General features: G+C 43.0%; 1 protein-coding gene across 1 annotated transcript; it reads right to left on the bottom strand.

Annotated features, from left to right (window-relative positions):
• Positions 1 to 1,380: 1,380 nt before the first annotated feature.
• Positions 1,381 to 4,417, bottom strand: LOC307032289 (uncharacterized protein). The gene is made up of 3 exons (XM_079670148.1): positions 4,325 to 4,417; positions 2,838 to 3,105; positions 1,381 to 2,212 (listed from the first exon to the last, which is right to left on the bottom strand). Exons 2-3 carry the CDS (start codon positions 2,870 to 2,872, stop codon positions 1,447 to 1,449), a joined length of 801 nt encoding a protein of 266 aa, XP_079526274.1. The 5' UTR covers positions 2,873 to 3,105; positions 4,325 to 4,417; the 3' UTR covers positions 1,381 to 1,446.
• Between the last annotated feature and the right edge of the window lie 17,491 nt (positions 4,418 to 21,908).

Raw genomic sequence — 21,908 nt, 5'->3', positions numbered from 1 at the left:
AGCATATTTATAATGTGAACCTGATCATAATCTCTTACCTTTAAAATGGGGGATCCAGTGCTTAGGCCTACATTACGAGCATCTCAGATGTAAACTGAGGAAACCTTTGATTAAAACCCGACAAAACATAAAGCAACAGTTCACAAAATATGTGCACCTACTGCGGCAGTTCTCATGTGACATTTCATTTACTGTATGTTTTTAATACAGGTTTGTTCCTTGAAGTAAATATTATGTAACTTTAAAAGAAAGAATAATCACATTTTTTAATATGAAATGTCCAATTCAAAAGCAGATTTTCGATTTGATACAAGTCTGGCCTACCGAGCTGGTATCAGCCCCTTCCTACATCCAGGCCTTGGTTAAACCATACACTTCAGCACGTGCACTTCGCTTAGCGTCAGCCAATCGGCTTGCTACTCCATCTCTGCGAGTGGGACCCAGGTACCCCTCAAAAACAAGCCTGTTTGCTCTCTTGGATCCTAAATGCTGGAATGAGCCCCCTATTGACCATCAGGACAGCAGAAACTCTGCAGGTATTCCGTCGCAAACTGAAAACGCCTCTGTTTTGACTCTTTGGATAAAAGCCTCAATGAAATGTAATCTGCTGCCTTAGTTGGTCTGGATGCTTTAATGTCTTCTGACTCTGCTACTATTACACTAGCATGTCACTTTTATTACAAAAGCAAGAGTGAACAGTTAATGTGTGTGATTTAATGGCCACTTGTAGCCACAGGGTCCATGTCCAGTTAAATTAAGACGCTTTATGCAAAATAAAAAAATGTACATAATGCAAGATCCATGTTGAGTGAGTGGTTTATATACAAATACAAGACATGTCTTAAGTTAAGAAGACATCTGAAATAGTTGTTTATTTTTCCTAACTTAGTCTACTTGTGTCTATAGATTTCTGACTATTGACTTTCAATAGATCGCAGCGAAAGAGCTGCTCTGCTACGTACGAAACCTTGAACTCTTGAATTTAAAAACGTTTAGAATGAGATAATACCTCAATTGATTATTTAATATATAATAAAAAGAAAACGTGACCAATGTTAATTGGTCAATTGGGTAAGTGTTATTGTGATATATTTTATTTAAACAGTTTTACCTTATTCACCTGTAGTGTCTTGGAAAATGTATTGACTCTAATATCTCAACAAAATAAAAGATAATGCCTCATTTGAATATTTAAACATAACACTTCACCAAAAACTTGTAAGGCAAACAGAATGGCCTCATGTAAGTAATCATCGGGGGAAGTTTTCATTGTGATTACTTTTAATTTAAACTCTTACTTTTACAATAACCTGTAGTGTCTGCCGTTAGTTGAATATTACTTTATTCAAGGCCCAAATTAAGACACCTTACTAAGTTCATATTCTGCACATATTAAGCACTTTTATTACATAAATTAAATATAATAAAAATGAACAGTCAAAGCTTTTAATGAAAGGAGCTCTTTCTCTTCTGTGGTCTGACATAAAGGACAGCATAATGTAGCCATAAGTTCCCCAGCCATAATGTCCTCCTCAGGCAGGCGGAGAAACCGGGAAAGCTGGGAAGAAGCACCAGGCCCAGAGGAACACTTTGGGAGTTCTGTTCTGTGGAGAAATACGTTTGAGGTCCAGAGTCCTGCAAAAGTTTTGAGTGGAGCGAGTACAACATTTCCAGCAGCACCAGCGTCCAGACCAGGGTGCAGCTGAGCTGAGCCCAGTGAGACGTCCTGAACCTGCGGGTCTGCCCGGGCCAGCGAGACACCAGCGTTGCCTCCAGTCCCAGCAGCCCAAGCAGCAGCAGAGAGGCCAGGTGGTGAGCGTCAAGCAGCTGCTGACAGAGCACACCCATAGCCTCCCTCCACCATCCCTCCTCCCTAATGTTAGTCTCCTCTGTCCACCGGGTCTCTAGCGTCACTCCCAGCCGCAGCGTCCAGTGCAGCAGCACAAGGCTGTCCGTGAGCGCCAGCCGGCCCAGCAGCACGGTGGAGGGCTTGGTGGAGATGTGGGGGGAGCGCAGCAGCAACAGGGCCCGCAGGCTGAACACGCTGCCAGCTAGCAGGGGGAGGCCGGCTGCGTGGGGGAACAGCAGCATTGTCACCAGCTTCAGCAACAAGAACCGCCGCAGCCATCCTCGAGAGGCCAACAGCTCGATCTCTGTGGAGGGCCAGCACCAAGAGCTCATCTCACATACCAACTTCACAAGTTGGTTTGTTCTGCAGAGAGTTCAACATGTGGGGGTTACAGTAGCTCTATGCCATGCTCCTATTCTGTTTTGGAAAATGTCATCAGTATAAATATTCATCTTGTCTCCCTGCTCCACCCCTGCAAAGGTGGAAACATAACACACCTCGTGATTTATATCTGCGACATTACTTTATGACTTTCTCAGTTTTTATGACTAAGCTGGAGTGTTGTGTAAGTAGGCAGAGGTCCAGGCAAGCAAAAAGCCATCAATACATTCTTCAGTTTTATAGGCGTCTCTCAACATGACTGAGGTTGAACCTCACCTGCCTCATCTAAGTTCTATTGAGGATTAAAGGATAAAGGCACCTACAGAAAAAACATATAGCGCTCTATGACACTTCAGGGGAAAGTAAGAATTGTTCACAACGGGTAACTTTGATTTACATGTCAATGAAGAATATACATTTAACTATATTATGAATCTGTCTAGATATATCAACTCGCCTCCATTTCAGAAGAGATCCAATGTTGACCTCTGTGTTGTTACTGCTAATTGTTCACATCTGAAACTTCATAGTTCAACAGCAGATTCATACCTATGTATATACCTTTTAAAAAATAATTAAAAAATGGTACTGTATGTGTGGGACTCACCTGTGTATTGGAAGGAAGTCACGGTTAAAAGTCATCGTCCTGTTTCACCTGAATGTGGGCTGCTAGCTCTGTCCCCCATGCCAGCCTCGCTTCTCGGGATGAGAAGGCGGATTGAGCAAGTGTGTGTCTCTGCTCTCTTTATCAATTGGTTGTTTCAACTGGACTGGTTCACTCCGTAACTGTCATCACGTCTCGTCTGGAGGAGAGCCAGACTGGATCTGACTCATGTTGTAGGAGAAGCTGTGCCTGAGGCCTCGCTGTAGTAAACCTGAGTGTTTTTCCATGCAACACAGAGCCAAAAAAGGAGATTTGAATGGGAGATTTGGTGCCAGGGAAAAAGTTGCCAACATTCCTTGCATTCAATCTGTCAAGTAAATGCAGGTGGGGAATCTTTTTTATAAAGCATAACTGCAAAAGACAAAAGCAAAAAAACTACGAAGGCACATAAAATGACTTCAAAGCAAGGGCTGATCTACGGGGGGGGGGGGCAAGGGGGGGGGCACCGGCCCCCCCACTGTAGAGTCTTGCCCCCCAGCTGCCCGCCTAACTTTTGTGTCCCTAAAATTGTACTTGTAGAAACAAACCTACACTATGTCCACAAGCTTCTCAAGCAACAAAACAAGCAGTTCATTCATTAAAAGTGAATCATTTTAAATATCATCTTAGGCCCGTTAAAAACGCAGCTACGGCCCTGCATTAAACTGCGGAGCGGCGTTCACACAGACAGTGGCTCACACCGCTGGAGAGAGGGAGCGAGCTGTCCCAGCACCTGAAGTTGGATCAGCTTCCCCTGGGAGCATTTCCCCTTCCACTAGTTTTGTTTTTACAAAGGACGAGAGCTTGAAACAAAATATTAATAAAACGCTGCCGTTTGAATCGATAGCGTTTAACAGATGGTCACTGTTTGGGACGTTACGTTACAAAATACTACGGCGACAGATCGATCTCCCGGCACTAGCCGGGAGATCGATCCCTTTATTTGCTAAACTATGCGGTAGCTACTATTAAATCCACGTAAATTACATATCACAGCAATGAGGCCAGATAAATTAAACCAGGTTACATCCTTAAGCGTCAAACTGGATCTAAACACAGCTGCCTGTGTGCGTTTGATAAATACTTTCTGATTTTATATTTATTTGTATGCTATTTATTAGCTAAATGGCCCTAACGTGTAAAGTTAGAAGCATTTGTACCAGTGCTTTTCACAAGTAGACTCTTGCAGGCCAGAGTAGCTGGAGTGATTTAACAACAACACAAAGACATATCTGAGAAGTGATCAGGACGAACAGAAAGAGGAAAAGGAAAAGAGAGATGAAGAGACCAGGAGGGTCAGAGCAGGAGGAAGCCAGGAGGAGATGAAGACATTAGGGAAGAAGAATAAATGTATGTGAGGAATAAAGATGAAGTGTCAGAAAGAGGGACAGAGGCAGGAGGCCGATGAGACTCCACCAGGGGCCTGTACTACGAAGCTGGATTTTCCTAACCTGGATATGTTTGAGTTAGCCGGTTGGCCTAATCCAAAACATACGCACTGCCGCTAAACTGTACTACGACGCTGGTTATCAAGTGGATCGCTCAAGCCAGCCGTGCCCTATCTAGTTAGGTGCGCCTTCACATGAAAGGGGTGGTATTTGGAGCATTCGACCAATCACAAACATGGAGAAGCGTACTGACAGCGCAGCGTCATACTTCCTGAATGAAAAGTCAACTATAATATTAGACAAATATGAAGACGTTAAACTTTAAACATCCATGATTTTTTCACATAGCCACATAGCCACCTGCAAGGTGAATACCGCTGGTAAAAGAAAAAGTGTTTGAATGCGTACATTAACAGGTTTATGATATCACTGCCCCGTCTAAGACACGAGTGGGTCTGACTTTAATTACATTTGACTCGAGTGTTTCGTCAACTTAATGTGTTGCTTAAAATAATACTTCTGCAAACAGTATGTGACACTGTGAGTGTTGCACGGCCAGATACGGCTCAGCTGACTCAGATAAGGAAATATATGATAGGCCTACAATATGATGTGATATGCCGCGGACTGTACTTAATGTTACTCTCTTACTTGTTCTGGTAGATATTTAAGTAAGCTTTCTTAACGCTAATGTTTTAATAGTCAGATTGCTCTGAAGATGGGAGGTGATATTCTATTAATGTTCACGTTCACACAGTCTGTGATTATTGCCGGCCGTCTTTCCTGCAACGGCAGTTTTTCTGTATTTCCTTTGTCCTGTAATATGACTTGGATCGCTTTAAACTCCGCACTGAGCTCTGATTGGTCAGCAGGCAGTGCTTTCACTGAGTCGAGCTCTTAGCCTGCAACCTAACCTGCTCCGGGGCAGGTTAGCCGCACAGCATAAGTATGATAAGTTACCATGGAGATCTAGCATGCTAAAAAGAGAACCAGCTTCGTAGGACCGGAAAGCCCGAGTTTTCCCTGAAGTTAGCCGGCTAAGCGAAAATCCAGCTTTGTAGTACAGGCCTCTGGACCACGTGGTATGTTTTTATTCTCCTTACATATTCCACTACAGTAGCACAATCTAGCAGTTGTTAGTATTGAGAAATATTTATTGAAAGGTGTTGCTGCACAGGTCACCTTTAGCTCTCTTAAGAGATGGCCGGGTGATGTCATTTGTGTACTTAATTATTACTAAGTACTTTTACTGTACTTACAGTAAACTGAATTCTAGGGTATCATGAGTATTTTCTGCTGTTTTATACCATATTTTAGTTTGTTTGTCTGAACACCTTTGTTTCTCTTGTGCATTAAGAACACTTGTGTTAGGGCATGATTTAACAATAAATAGGTTATACAGTATAAAATACCACTTACTGTCTGCCCTCCCATGCCACCCTGGCATGACCTCTTGCCCCCCCACCCTTGCCACCCCATGTAAAATGTTCTAGAACCGCCACTGCTCCAAAGTGACACAAAGCGCTCACAACATTTTAAAAACAATAACGAAGATGCAAAAATAACTACATATTAACTTTAAAGTTTAAAGAGACACAAAACAACCACAAATATATAAAAAATGCAACAAAGAAACACAAACCAACCACAAAGATATACAAAAATACTTCAAAGAGAGACAAAACAACTACAAAGACAAAGCAATTACTTCTAAGAGAGACAAGACGACTACAAAGATGTAAAATTGCAAAGATACAAAAATACTACAAAAATACACAAAACAACTACAAAGACATAACATGTTATGACTAAGACAAAGCAAATTACTTCAGAGAGACACACTGCTACTACAGAGATTTTCTTTTTAATTACAATGACACTAAAATACTACAAAGAGACACAAAACAACTAAAAGAAAACAACATAACTACACAAGGCAAAAGACAGCTATAAGAAATACAAAAAACTACAGACAGAGAAAGGGACTTAAAATTGAGACACAACAACCAAAAATACCTAAAAACAACCCCAAAGAGACACAGTTCAATGACAAAAAGGCTTAACAACTATTCATTCTGTGCTCCTATGTTGTAGTTGTGGTGGAGCCTTATGCATGTTCGTGCCTAGGGGCCAATAATCGTATTATCCTCCATGATTATCGTGTATTAAATGATTTATGTTTCTTTGGATGTTATGTGTAACATCCCAGAGATGTCAGTTGTTTGGATGTGGTCTTAGTAAAGGCGTGGTGGAACACACAAGCGTAGCCACAGCAACCAGGGTGTGATCTCCATGATAACTGCGGTTTGTTATTGCTGCCAAACATTGTGACTCTGAGCTGAACTGACTAATCCCTCGACTTGCTCTGGCGTTACGATTTTGCCCTGGTTAATTTATTAGTACAGCACTTCTGTGATGGTTGACTGAGAACAGGTGGTTTCAGTTTTACTTTGGTACACATAACACTCACGTGATAGTGTTTAACAGGCCAGGTGTGTGAATACATGTGTATCACGAGACATGTGAGTATTTGTTTGCAAGCTTTGGTATGAACTGAGAGTAAACACTGCCTTCTATGCTAACATGTTTTCCCAAACTGGTTTTTTAAGGACATTTAATTGCTGCCTGGATTATTTCACTGGAAAAATAGACCAACCTGATATACAAAATGTCCAACTCTGTATAAATGAATGTGTATTTTGGCCTACATTTGTATTACCCTGATCATGCAGATTTAGTATAAGTATTATATCTTATCTTATATAATAATTACTGTTGAGTACACTTTTATTCAAACAGCAAAATATGCCCATAATGCTTTCAAATACAACTGCATGGAAATGGCTCACCTTAAGATGAACAATAGTGGGACGTTTTCTCATGATGTACTGTACACTCAAGGGAAAATCACTCAACTATTTATGTGTCATACATGCTGAATAGGTGTGGGAGGTTATCTAAACTAAGCTTGAGGCAATACCTTTGGTTTATGGAAATATGAATGTTAACAGCCAATTTAATAAAACCACTTGTCACGGTGAAGGACCATTTGAATAAACTTATGCCCGGACTGAATTGTGGCTTCAGTTCTTTATTTAGATTTTTGTAAAATTAGCCGATAAAGTGCTATTCTATTATGTAATATGAACTTTTCACATATTCAGTACATGGTTGCATAAACAGCCAGATGTACTGTAATGCTGTTTCCACTGAACCAAATCATCTCAGGTGAGTAAAACCAAATCTGCTAAACGACCCCAGTGCACTGTTGCAGATACAATGCATCAGCAACTAAGAAACCACAAGTTTTACATTGTTTGTTTGCCTCTAGTGTTCTGGCAGGGTCCTATCTCTGAGCATCTCTTTGTGAAAGACTCCACCAAACCACTGAGATGAATGGCAAATGTAGAGATAAAGTGACCTAAATCAACATCCTACTGCAGGGTATTACTAGCTCTGCAGAGCAAACAAAGGACAATTTAAACGACAATATATATCACTTTAAGCAGACCACCCTGGCATTCATAGTCTTTGACTTTAATAAGCCTGCTTTTTTTAATCTCAACTCCATAAATATGTCTTTTAAAATTGTGATGAATTAAATAAACTAAACTATGTAGTATGACAACTTCCCAGCCGTGCAAAAATATACAAATCCTGATATGAATCACACAGTGATAATTGATGTTTGTTAGCTTTAGGTTAACAGCTGCTTTCACTTCCATGTAAGGAGCGGTGCTGCAGCAAAGGCAGAGGAGGGGCTGTGCTCAAATATGCAGGGGATCTGTGTCAAGTAAACTGAAGTATTACAGTATTTACTAAACTGACTTGCAATATCAACACAACAGTGGGTGCTAATAAACACTTTGAACTGTTTCAATCGTACAGTTAAAATAACTCAACAATAATTTGTTTGCATTGCAGTCTAATAAGAGTTATGTTTCTGCTGAATCTGGTTTAGAAAGCAGTTGCTGTTTGATTGTGCCAGTTATACTGAAAGGTATTTCAATTTGGGCTGCAAATAATGATGGTTTACATTTTTTATCAAATTACCCATTTTGTATGTTAATTAATTATTTGTTTGGTCTATAAAAGACAGAAAATTGTGTAAAATGAACGCCCTATATTCTCAAACATGATGCCTTTAATGACTTGTCTTGTCAGTCCCAAACCCACTCTTGTTTAATTAAACAAGACCATTTCAGTCATTTTCAGTCGAACACTCTTGTTTAATCAAACAAAACCATTTCAGTCGTTTTTCAGTCGAACACTCTTGTTTAATTAAACAAGAGTGTTCGACTGAAAAACGACTGAAATGGGTGCTCTATGATCTCCCACCTCTATGTTTGATTGATTGATTAATTGATTGATACATTTAATTTCGAACCAGTAAAATAAATAATTGCAAAACAAAACAAATGTTGCAGTGCATAGTCATCAAAACAGAGAATCAAAACAAAAAATGACATTTACAACAACAACAACAACAACAACAACAACAACAGCATTAGCAACATAAACAGCCCCACATCTAGTGTTCGAAAAGGAATGAGAATATGTATAATTTATTTAATCTCACCCCCTTGTCCCTAAATGATTTATTTATAATCTATAATCTACAATAATTATCATTATTATTAATTATTATTGCTATTATTAATCTGCTTTACCTGTTTGATTGACATATATACATATACACATATGTATACACACATATATACATACACATACACATATATACATATATGCACATATACATATACACACCTACATACTCACACATATACACATACACATAGTCAAACACCTTCCCCATCCCTGTACCTCGAGAAAATAATTTCTCTGTATTTCCTCTTGAACTGGTTAATGTCTGGACATCGCTTTAGCTCCACATTCACACTGTTCCATACTCTCACTCCACAGGCTGAGATACAAAAAGTTCTTCTGGTTGTACGGACCCTATGAATTTCGAATAGAAATTGTCTCCTTGAACTATATCCCCCCCCTCGTTGAGTGAATACTTTTTGGATGTTTCCTTGTAAAACGTTATTATTTGCCTTAAACATGATTTGTGCCATTTGGAATTCTACCAGGTCTGTAAATGTTAGAAATTTTGACAGCAGGAATAATTTGTTAGTGTGGTCAAGATATTTGGCATGGTGAATGATTTGTATGGCTTTTTTTTGTAGAATAGATACTGCATGTATAGAACTTTTGTAGTTATTGCCCCAGATTTCAGCACACAAAGTCAGATATGGTAAGACTAGTGAACAGTAGAGAATGCAAAGTTATTTCGGATCTAGAACTTGTTTTACTTTGTTTAGTATGGAAATGCTTCTTGACAGCTTTGATTGTATATGTTTACGGGTTTGGACTGACAACCCAGGAAAACACAACGGAAGGGTTCTCGGGCGGACGGCCCGGGGGCAAGGCAGAGTTCGTGGTGGGGGTCTCAGGCGGACGGCCCGGGGGCAAGGCAGAGTTCATAAAGGGGCGAAGGCCACAGCGGGCAAACTCAGGGGGCTGGGCATGAGGGCGAAGGCCACAGTGGGCGAACTCAGGGGGCCGGGCTCGAGGGCGAAGACCGCGGTTGGAAGAGTCAGGGGGCCGGGCCCGAGGACGAGGACCGCGGCCGGGAAAGTCAGGGGGCCGGGCTTGAGGATGGGCAGGAGCTGGTGGAACCCCTGGCGGGTCAGACGTCGGCAGGACCCCAACGGGACAGGACAAGGAGTTGGCAGGACCCCCGGCAGAGGAGTAGTCGGCGGGGCCTCCAACGGCACAGGACATGGAGTTGGCAGAACTCCCAAGGGAACCGCCAACGGAACAGGACATGTGGTTGGCAGGACCCCCGGTAGAAGAGTAGTCGGCAGGACCCCCAACGGGACAGGACATAGGGTTGGCAGGACCCCCGGCAGGAGAGTAGTCGATGCAACCCCCAACGGGACAGGACATGGAGTTGGAAGGACCCCCTGCGGAACCTCCAACGGCACTTGAGTAGGGACTTGAGTAGGGACTAGAGAAGGGACTTGATATGGAACTGGAGAGGGAACTGGAGAGGGAACTGGAGAGGGAACTTGAGAGGGAACTCGAGAGGTGACCTGAGAGGGAACTCGAGAGGTGATTTGAAAGGAAACTCGAGAGGGAACTCGAGAGGTGACTTGTAAGGAGACTCAAGAGGGAACTCGAGAGGTGACTCAAGAGGGGACTCGAGAGGGGACTCGAGAGGGAACTCGAGAGTTGACTTGTAAGGAGACTTGAGAGGGAACACGAGAGGTGACTTGAGAGGGGACTCAAGAGGGGACTCAAGAGGGGACTCAAGAGGGGACTCGAGAAGGGACTCAAGAGGGGACTCGAGAGGGGACTCAAGAGGGGACTCGAGAGGGGACTCGAGAAGGAACTTGAGAGGAGTCTTGAGAGGGGACTTGAGAGGAGTCTTGAGAGGGGACTCGAGAGGGGACTCGAGAGGGGACTCGAAAGGGGACTTGAGAGGAGACTTGAGACGGTCGGTTCGCCAACAGAACACGGGGGGCTGGAGTCGCCCGGGACGCCGACAGGACACGGGGAGCTGGCGTCGGCCGGAGAGCCAGTACTGGAGCTGGAACCATGGCTGCTGGGGCCCGGACTAAGGCTGGAACCATGGCTGCTGGTGCCCAGACTAAGGCTGGAATCATGGCTGCTGGGGCCGGAACCATGGCTTCTGGGGCCTGTACTGGAGCCCAAAGCATGGCTCCTGGGGCTCGGGCTGCTAGCCTGGACTTGCGACTCCTTCTCTTAGGAGCCTTTTGGAGGCTCAATGGACCTCCAAAAGCCAGACGAGTACCCAAGAACGGCTCCTGGACAGGAGCAGGAAATGGGGAAGAAGCAGGAGTTGACTCCAGACGGATCACACCGAGACGTATGTCAGGTTGGGAATTGGGAGGCAGTGGGCTAGCATGCCTGGAGCTAGCAGGCCGGGAATCACACGTCTGGAGGAAGTCCATAATCCAGCCAGGTAAGAATTTCAACAACCAGCAACCTCTGTTGCCAACCGGTGCGCCTCTAGCAGAGCGGCCCTATTCTGCAGAACACTGGACGCTCCCTTCCACCAATCAAAGCAGCAAGCCAAATAAAAGGTAAAATGTTGCAATTCTACCTCAAATGGATCATCTGCTGGGTCCATTTGTTGTTGGTTCATTCTGTTACGGTTGAGTGAAGCAGGCAGGACCCAAATGCAGAATAGTAGTAATATTCATCCCGCTTCCATCACATTAGTATGCATAGAAAGTGACAGGTGCTGTGACAGGTCACATCTCTCCCTACTTATGCTAATGAGCTAAGTCCCGCCTCCCCTTTGTTCGAGGTGTGAGATCTCAAGTAGGTGTGATATCCCAAGTAGGTGTGAGATCCGTCGATAGGAGGGGGTTGATGTGTATTCACAGGTGTGAAAAGCCCCCACTGTTGCGCCTTATGGTGTATCATAAAAAATGTTTCAATCACATTAGTATGCATAAAAAGTGACAGGTGGGCCCGCCCCCAAGTGTGTGTGTGTGTGTGTGGGTGTGTGTGTGCGTGTGTGTGGGTGTGGGGACCTTCACTGATGTCCTCCCAAGGATGTGTGTGTGTGTGTGTGTGTGTGTGTGTGTGTGTGTGTGTGTGTGTGTGTGTGTGTGTGTGTGTGTGTGTGTGTGTGTGTGTGTGTGTGTGTGTGTGTGTGTGTGTGTGTGTGTGTGTGTGTGTGTGTGTGTGTGTGTGTGTGTGTGTGTGTGTGGGGAGACCTTCACTCCAGAGCTATAGGTGCCTGTCTTAACACCCCATGGCCCTGCAGTCGGCCAGAGGCTGTAAAAAGTCCTGGAAAGCAGGCAGGCACCTCGTTTTGAGACATGACTGTGTGTGTATTAGAGAGCCTGAGGAGACACACTTTTACCGCCCATGCTTGACTGTTTATCTGTGCACTTTCAACTGTATACAATACAACACAAAAATGTCCAGTGCTGCTAAGAAATAAGTTCAGAAAGCTCTGAAAGCTCTAACAAAAGTAACTCTCCAGGTATTTCAGACATAGTATGCGGATTCGGTCCGATCAGAACAAAGAAAGCACCTTTTGCCTTCCTAGGTGCGTGTGTGAATCAGTCACGGATGTCTTCACATGGAGATGAAGACTCCTGTCTCTTAACATTCAAGGTCCTGCAGTCGGCTGAGGCTGTAAAAGTATAGAAAAAGCAGGTAGGAGGTTTTTTTTGAGAGGAGACTCGGGGGTGTCAATATATCCAGACCTAAATATACTGATTCAGAGCTGATCAGAACACAGAAAGGCTGGGAAATTCTTTTTTTTAGTTTTGTCTACTTTCTACATGTTTGTAATGTGTATGTACATATTTTCAATGTGTATATATGAATAAGCCTAAACAGTATTTTCTCTGTCAGAAAAAACAAATGTGATGCTAATTTGTTAAACAACTAGGAATAATCCGATTGGTGGGTTTTTAGAGCCATACACCTAGCTAGTTCAGCTGGGGTTTTTATAAAGGGTTACACATTCACCAGAGAGGTCATGCAGTGAGTGACCGTAGCAGATCATCTGTGTGCTTTTTTCCTGACCCCGGATCTGATCTTTTGGAAGAAAAACACTGGTAAGTACTTTTTATTTTTATAATAGCATGTAATTATTTAATGTTGCTTGGCTTGGATGTTGTTGTATTTACTGGCTTTTTTTAAATTTACGAGTAAAGTATCCAAAATAGTGTTTTTAATATACTTACTCATTTCTATTAAAAGGTGTTGAATTCCCCGCGTGAGCCAGCCAGCAGCGACCCCTCAAGAGGACTCCTTTCTGGAGTTTTTTACACACCCGTCCTGCCCTCGTGTCTGATCTCAGTGTGTAACACCTGTGACTGGTTCATACACATCCCAAGCGAGTCGGACAGACACAGCCCCTCTTCAGCAGGTGGGGGTCGACCCTCAACACAGAATCTGCTTGAGAATCAGGTCGATATTGAACTCATGCCCTGACACACTCCTGACGAGTTATCATACCGGTAAATGCCTTTTATGGTTATTTTATAAGATGAGCGCTAAATGAATTGTTTGTTAAATGTATAATCCTGTGTTCAAAAATACTTATCCTCTTTTTTTTTTTTTTATTCTCTCTCTTTTTTCTCTATAGAGCTATCCCCTATTATCAAGAGGACCCCTGCTGCTGTTCAGGTCAACTTTTCGGTCACACCAACTGAATAAGCTGGACGAGTCTCATGTAAACTGCTAATGATGTATCCGAATGGTATGTTGGCTTTATGTCCATAAATGTAGAAGCGGTGTAAAATGTTTCTTCAGTGGTGCCCCATCTATTTTTGATTTATCTTTGGGTTTTTGTTTTTTTTGTTGTTTTTTTTTGGTTTGAGGGGGAATGATTTCATAAACGGTCAAACATGGATGATTTAACAGATGTAGACAGGTCTTTTCTTCGGGATATACATAACATAAGTGGGCTAAGCAGTGATGAGGATTACAGGCTTGAAGACCTGTCATTTCCTCGGGGGTCGGGCAATATCAGTGAAATAGCAGGCTCAGCTGAAAACGAATCTCCTAGCCCCTCAGAAGCAGAACCGTACACAGCTAGAGAACTGTCTTTTATTGAGGAAATGCGAAACATGCATGAGTTAAGCAGTGAGGAGGAATACACTTTTGGAGACATGTCTTCTCCTCCGTGTTCAGGCAGTATCAGTGAATCAAATGACGAAGAAACAGTTGCATGCGTACATTCCCCCTCCTCTGAAACAAACTCAACCTCTCCAGCATTAAATGACGCTATGGAATGGGCACTAGACTCTTACCAGAACCGGGGGCTTTTAAATCAGCTCCCAGACGATGTACTCCGTCTGAATGGACAAAATAGCAAAGCTTCAGCCAATGCCGTATTACCAGTTTCCACTGTGCAAGATGGTGGATATATTAGTGACACTTTGAGTGACTCGGAATCATCAGTCTACACAGTCCAAAATGGTGGATATGTTAATGACACTCCGAGTGACTCAGAATCACCAGTTTCCTCCATGCAAAGTGGTGGACATGTTGATCAGAATGACATTCCGAGTGACTCTGAATCACCAGCCCCCTCGTTACAACATGGTGGAGGCGCCAGCCGAAATGCCTCAACATGTGTTTTCTCTCGACCTGTATTCAATAACACAGAACTGCGTCAGACTCTAGTCCTAACTCCTCCTAACGCTGGCGTAGACTTTCCGGCCTATTATAGGGTTCTGATGAGCAATGTACATGCTATGCTACATGAGGCTTTTGCACGGGCAGAGAGGGAAGATCTTGTACAGATTGAACTGCAAGGTGAACAGCTACAGGCTAACGTGTCAGCCATTTTAAATGCCCATGGTTTTAATAATCTGAATGATTTTGAGGATGCCCTGTTCAATGCAGTGCAGTCAAATTTGGAGGTAATGGCAGACAGCAATCTTGAGCTTGTGGTGCAAATTGTTCAATCACCCCGTGGCGGTGGTGAGAAACGATTGGCTAGTAAAATGTTGGACAGTGAAATTGTCAGAAAGAAGAAGAGGTTTCTTTACGTTGTTCAGAACCCTTCCAACCAGCTGTGTTTTGCTATTAATTTAGCCATGTTGTTGCATAACAACATCACTGATAGCGAAGCTTATGAACGCGGTATACAGATTCAGAGGAGGGTGGGTTTGACAGATCAGACAGCTGTGACATTCAACGACATTGATAAATTCGAAGAGAGTTTGAAATGCAAGATTGTGGTGTTTTACAGAGGCGACGATGATCGTGCCCACGGTAAATTCCAGACAGACGGCCCCAAACGAGACAAAACTGTGTTTTTGTTCCTCTTCAAAAACCATTATTATGGGATTAAAAACTTGAAGGGGTTTTTAGGCTCTCCATATGTCTGCGAACATTGTTACACAGGCTACAGCTCGAAGTGGACACACACCTGTACTGGTCATTGTTTTGTCTGCCTTGACCCCTCATGTACTCGGGAAGAGTTTAAACCCATCTTTTGTAAAGATTGTAACAAAACGTGCCGTACGGCTGGCTGCCACTCCCGACATAAAAAACAGACACAGAGAGCATCAGACATTGCCAGTAACTGCGATTTACACAAAAAGTGTGTAGATTGCCGACTGTCTTACTACACCGCCAAGAGTAGTGCGGATAAAACACACAAGTGTGCGGTGAATAAATGTAAAACATGCGGCGAGAAATTACCCTCTGCTTCTACAGGAGAGTGTGAAAAACATCTGTGTTACATCGGAGTGTTACCCAAAGAGACAGAACGCAATGACAACATTGTGTTTTATGATTTTGAGACAATGGCGGGGGCAGAAGGTGCACATGTCCCCTTCCTGGTGTGTACAAAAACCCTTGCAGGCAAAATTTGGGTCGCTGAAGGTGCTGAATGTGCACTGCAGTTTCTGGCACATTTTAGGTCCCCCAAATTCAAAAATGCAACCTTCATCGCTCACAATGCTAAGGGTTTTGACAGCTTTCTCATTATCAATGCAATGATTGAGCAGGGGCTAAAACCCTCTTTGATAATGCAAGGAAGTAAAGTGATCTCTTTTACTGACCAGGATTTCGGACAAAAGTACATAGACTCACTGTCTTATCTCTCTATGCGTTTAGCAGCAATGCCAAAAGCTTTGGGATTTGAAGATAAAATCAAGGGGTACTTCCCTCACGGTTTCAGCTCTGAGGCCAATCTGAGTTATAGCGGACCTTACCCGCCAGCACACTGTTATGGGATTGAGCGCATGACAACTGATGAAAAGAGTGACTTTTTCAGATGGTATGAGACGGTACGCACAGGTACTTTTCATTTTCGAAAGCAGGCATTGCTTTACTGTAAAAACGATGTTGACATTCTTGACCAGGGCGCCACTTTATTTCGAAAAGGGTTTCTCGAGGAGACAGGAGTGGATCCTTTTAGTAGGGGGACCATTGCTTCTGCGTGCATGAAAGTTTTTACAACAAACTTTCTACCGCCCAAGACCTTAGCAATTCCCCCACCCGACGACTACCGCCGTGAAAACAAGACGTACTCGGACGCAGGTATTCAGTGGCTGGAGTGGGTGGCCCAAGCCGAAGGTGTATTTATTCAGCATGCGTTGAATGAGGGTGAGAAACGAGTGGGTCGCTTTGTCGTGGACGGTTTTGCTGAAGTTGCGGGCGCAAAGATTGTATGGGAATTTCTTGGTTGCTTCTATCACGGGTGTCCATCTTGCTATAAGGGTCATGAGAAAAACCCCTTGACAGGTGGCACATTTGAGCAGCTCCATGCTGCCAGCGAGGAAAAGCTGCATGAGCTACAGTCTGTTCACGGGGCTAAAGTGATCGTTATGCGGGAGCATACGTGGGGTGAGATGAAAAAATCCAATCAGGATTTGCAGGCTTTCCTCAGGGAATACAAAGCTCCAGAGCCACTGACCCCTAGGGAGGCTTTGTACGGGGGCAGGACATGTGCAGTGAAGTTGAGGCACACGGCAGCGGCCGATGAACTGGTTCACTATTGTGATTTCACCTCGCTCTATCCTTTTGTAAACTGTACAGGCCTATATCCACTTGGACACCCCCAGATCATATTCCGAGATTTCAAAGATCCTCAGAGTTATTTTGGGTTAATCAGAGCCACAGTAGACCCTCCCAAGGGCCTTTACTTTCCAGTCTTGCCCTACAGAACTGCAACGGGCAAGCTAGTGTTCACCCTCTGCCGTACATGCGCTGAGCTTAACAATCAACAGGGGCCCTGCATGCACAGCAAAGAGGAAAGAGCATTAACAGGAGTTTGGGTGACCACAGAGTTCAACAAAGCCCTGGATATGGGGTACAAGCTGACTCAGATCACAGAGGTGTGGCATTTTGAGAACAAAAGCGACAGCATTTTTGTAGACTATATACACACATTTTTGAAGGGCAAACAAGAAGCATCAGGTTATCCTTCAGAGGCCACAGATGATGAGAGCAGAAAAAAGTATGTGACAGACTACCATGCTAATCAGGGGATCTTGCTGGATGCAGATAAAATCAAATCAAATCCAGCCAAAAGACAAGTGTCAAAACTATGTCTCAACAGTTTCTGGGGCAAATTTGCCCAGAGAAGCAATCTGACTCAGACTAAGATTGTGACCAAAACAGAAGAATTTCTTAACCTCTTGTTTTCAGTTAAACATAAGGTTAAGTATTTATCATTCCTCAACGACAGGACGGCTCTTGTTCAGTGGTGTTACGGAGACAATTGCTATTCTCCTCCCAACAAGGTAGATAACATATTCATTGCAGCATTCACCACAGCGTATGCCAGACTGAAACTGTACAGTGAGTTGGAGAAATTACAGCACAGAGTTTTCTACTACGACACAGATAGTATAATCTATGTGACAAGACAGGGGGAGACTCCACTGCCCATGGGGGTTTATCTGGGGGATCTGACAGATGAACTGGGGAGCGACACGATTGAAGAGTTTGTTTCAGCAGGCCCTAAAAGTTATGCTTACCAAACCAAAAATCAGAAAAAGGTTGTGATGAGAGTGAAAGGGATCACACAAACGCACGAATGTTGTGAACGAGTGAACTTTGACAGTCTAACAGATCTGGTGGAAGGCTATGTTCAAAACTCTGAGAGGGGGAGGGTAATTGAGGCTCCGCAACACAACATTGTACGGAATAAAGAGGGTTTTGTTTTGAGAAATGTGTCATTCACCAAAAAGTTCCGAGTTGTGTTTGATAAGAGACGTCTGCTAGACGGAGGAAATACTTTGTCTTTTGGGTATTGAGAAATAATAAGAAGAGACAAAAATGTTTTCACCCAGCCAAATTGATTTTGAGCCCAGACTACGTGTTCCTTTTTCTTGTTTAGTAGTTGGTCCCAGTGGGTGTGGAAAAACTTTTTTTGTCAAGAATGTATTGCAAAATTGTATTCATGTGCTGGATGTACAGCCTCAAAATATTGTGTGGATTTATACTTCTTTCCAGCCCATGTATGCAGAACTGCAGGAAAAGAATAAAAATATGAAATTCATCAAAGTTCTGCCTGAATGAAACGAATCTCTATTTCCTCCTAATCAGAGTCATTTGATTATATTGGACGATGTTATATTTCAGGCCTCCGAGCATCCGGAAGTAGTCAGACTTTTCACCCAATACCGTCATCACAGGAATATGAGTGTTATGATGCTTACACAGAATGTTTTTCATCAGGGGAAAAATAGTCGTACCATTAGTTTGAATACTAATTACATGGTCTTGTTTAAAAACCCCCGAGACAGATTGCAGATGAACATACTTGCTCAGCAAATATACCCTGGCAATAAATCATTTTTCCTACAGAGTTTTGAAGACGCCACCAAAGAACCTCACGGTTATTTAATCGTAGACATGACCCCCAGCTGTCCAGACATCTACAGACTTAGATCGGGAGCACTACCTAACCAGTGGTTAGTTGTTTATGTACCAAAACCGAAAACTTAAAACAGTATGTCAGCCCGTTTAAAACAAAACATACCGATGCTGAAGGCCTTTTGTAACGCCAAGCCCTCGAAGCGCAAGGATATACTCAAGAACTGCTCCACGGATTTTCTTCAATCACTCTGTGAGCTGTCTTTAAATCTTCTAAAGGGTAACATTCCACTATCTGGCGCTCAGTATAACAAACTGAAAAAACAAAAGAAGATGATCAAACTCTTGGTCAATAAAAAGGCCAATTTTAAAACTAAATGTAAGGCCTTAAGAAAGCAATCTGGAGGCTTTCTTCTGCCTCTGCTAGGTGCTGTGATTCCCGTTTTAGCGCAGCTTTTAGGAGGACTCATTCGATCATGAGTCAAAAGATGTTTTTGTTATCACCTCACCAGTTTAATCAACTCAATCAGGCGGGTGTAACTAACCCCCATAGTAAGGAAACAATGAGACGCACTGCCGAAGATGCTCTGGATGAAAAAATGAGAGCGGTGTTAAACGAAACAGGACCCTCTTATGAAAAAATAAGAAAATACAACGGCTTGCTGCAGCGATATCTCACCTTACTCAAACAAGACGGGCATGAGGAACGGCATACTGCTTTAACTCTACCCGAAGACACGGGGTTGGTAAAAGGAGAAGAAAAGGATGACATGTCCAATGATAAAATAAAGAACGAGGTAGGCCTACTTCAACACCTCCCTAAGCGTTACCGTAAGAATGCAGAGTACATTATGAGTAAATTAGTCACGAGTACAGATGGATGGACCCCCACGGGGGAATTTGTAGAAAAGGGTACAGCTGTAAAAGGTTCACACATGTTAGATTTATTTAGACATCTGTCGTCCTCGTATAAAACAAATGTCCAGGAGCCTAAAGGCTGTTTTTTTTTTTTTAAATAGTATGAATGAGCTCAACATTCCTCTATCAGCTTTTCAAAACCTACAAGCTCGTGAACAATATCGTGTAGTCAAAGAGGGCGACCTATATGGAGAAAATATGCCCAAAAGAAGAAGAAGAAGAGGAAATAATAAGTCATCTCCAACGACCCTCAGCCGTGAGGTGTCAGGAACCCTAGACACCGCAGATGCGGAAGAACCTCAGAGTGCCCCTCTTAAGAAGAAAAGAATAAAGAAAGATAGAAAAATAAGCCCCAGCTGGTTACATTTTACCCCATAAAGTTTTATTCTATTTTTGTTTTCAATAAAAGACAGAGTCACCTGAATTAATTTTGTCTTCAGACCTTTTTATTTGTATTTTCTACATTTTGTAACAATCTTTAAACATTTGTAGAGAGCAAACACTGTGGTTAAAATGAGTGTCTTTATGACGTCTCTCACACCGTTGGTATTTTTTCACAAAATTAATTACAGCAGCATCATTTTTTATCACATCATCTTGATACAGAGACAACACATTTTCGTAAGACAACCCAGACGCTCTTTTACACAGGTAGAAAACACAATGCTGACCACAGGCTGTAGACATGACATTCTGAAGCTGTTGATTGTGGTGTAAAATAGTTTTACATTGTTTTTCTAGAAATTGGAGGATGCTTTTGGGGTAATGACTAAAATCGGGAGGAAAGCCAAAAGAATCAAAAAAAGTCCCCACATCGTCCTCCTCTAAGCTCACTGCTAGCCAGTGTTCTCCCGGCATATGGGAGGGGTGGGTATTTACAATCATGTAGGTATACAGGGTATCTAAATAATTGTTTTACTCGGGCTAGCTGATCTGACGCCCACACCCCACCAAAAGAGTCTCCCACCATATGACGTAGCAGACTATCCAATTGATGATTATTCATGGTGTAATATCTTCTTAGTAATAATCTACCAACACTTGACGTTTTGAATTAATCTCCAGTATCGAATCAAAACAAGAATATACGATTAAAGTGGTAGTCTGTGGTAGCGGTACTCGAAATCTAATTTCCAGTCTTAAACTACCGCTTGTAGGCCTAATAGGGGACAATGCGTCAGCATCTTCCCCTGCAGTGAGATTAAATACGAATAACGAGTATCCTTGTTCGAAATCCTCTCGGTCGATACACAGAGGTAAGTCTTTCATGTGTCTCCCTGTAGCCGTAAACATGTTGTAAAACTCTCTGACTGAAGACCCCTGGTTAAATTGAGGTTGGAATGCTTTGGCCGGTAGGCTACTTGCCTACCGTCCTGACACAGAGCCAGATATTCCATATCATTATGAAGGAAATTAAAAGGTGAAAGCGTTCTCCTTCCAGTGAAGGCTTCGTGATTTACCATACCCAATACTATGTATTTAGTCATATTACCCAGAAAGAGATTTTCTTGGGTGCATATTCTGGAATTCACCGGGATGCTGTATGTTTTGATATTCACGCGAGATAAAGGATAGAGGGCGTTCCCTCTCATCAGAGCCGCAGCATGACCTAAACGCACAGCAGGGGAGATGGTGGCTTTCTTGATAAAAAGTGAGGCCCCCAGTATTTTTAGACGGTATGTCGAATCATTTGCACACATGAGAGTAAACGCATCGTTAGATCTGGTGAGTTTGATTCTCAAATCTACAGAGTTCAGGAGAAGCCTCTCGCTGAAAAATATATCGGTGTGCAGGGCCCCCATTAGATGGAGTTCTCGAGATTCAGCTGTGAATACAGCTCTCTTTACTAGACCCTTGTTAGGGCCATTGGCGATCACTATGGAGTTCATAGCTCCCGCGGTGTCTTTATAAAATAAACCGGCAGTGAACTGAGTTTTTAAAGTAGAATCAGAGTAATTCAATAGCGTTTCAATTATCGCTCTGTAAGGATGAGTCGAGCTGGACTGAGAAATCAGCCTGTCCCCTAGAATAACGTCGCATTGGTTAAAAATTGTATTCAGTGGATAATTAACGAGGGCCACGGGGGTATCAGCTGCCAGATTAGTCCCATCTGCGTTGGTTATTTTAATCCTGAGATGCATCAAGGTGTCATTCATATCGAGGTATTTATCCCCGTCCCCGGGAATGAAAAATTCAATGGGTCCGTCATCTGTAATGGGCTGGCAGACAACGGAAGGACCTCTGTGTAGTGTTTTTCATCGATAGAAAGCTGCGTCATGGGAGCCGAAAATAAATCTAGCTCTGCCATACTGCATTCAGCAGATTTATGATGTAAAAGAGCCATATTTAACACTCTAAAATATATCTCTCCCCAATAGGCTACGTTCCTTCT

The sequence above is a fragment of the Notothenia rossii genome (assembly GCF_949606895.1).
Source record: "Notothenia rossii genome assembly, chromosome: 3".
Taxonomy (NCBI): Eukaryota; Metazoa; Chordata; class Actinopteri; order Perciformes; family Nototheniidae; genus Notothenia; species Notothenia rossii.
Note: the sequence above shows the minus strand (reverse complement) of the source record. Positions and strands in the feature narration are given on the sequence as shown.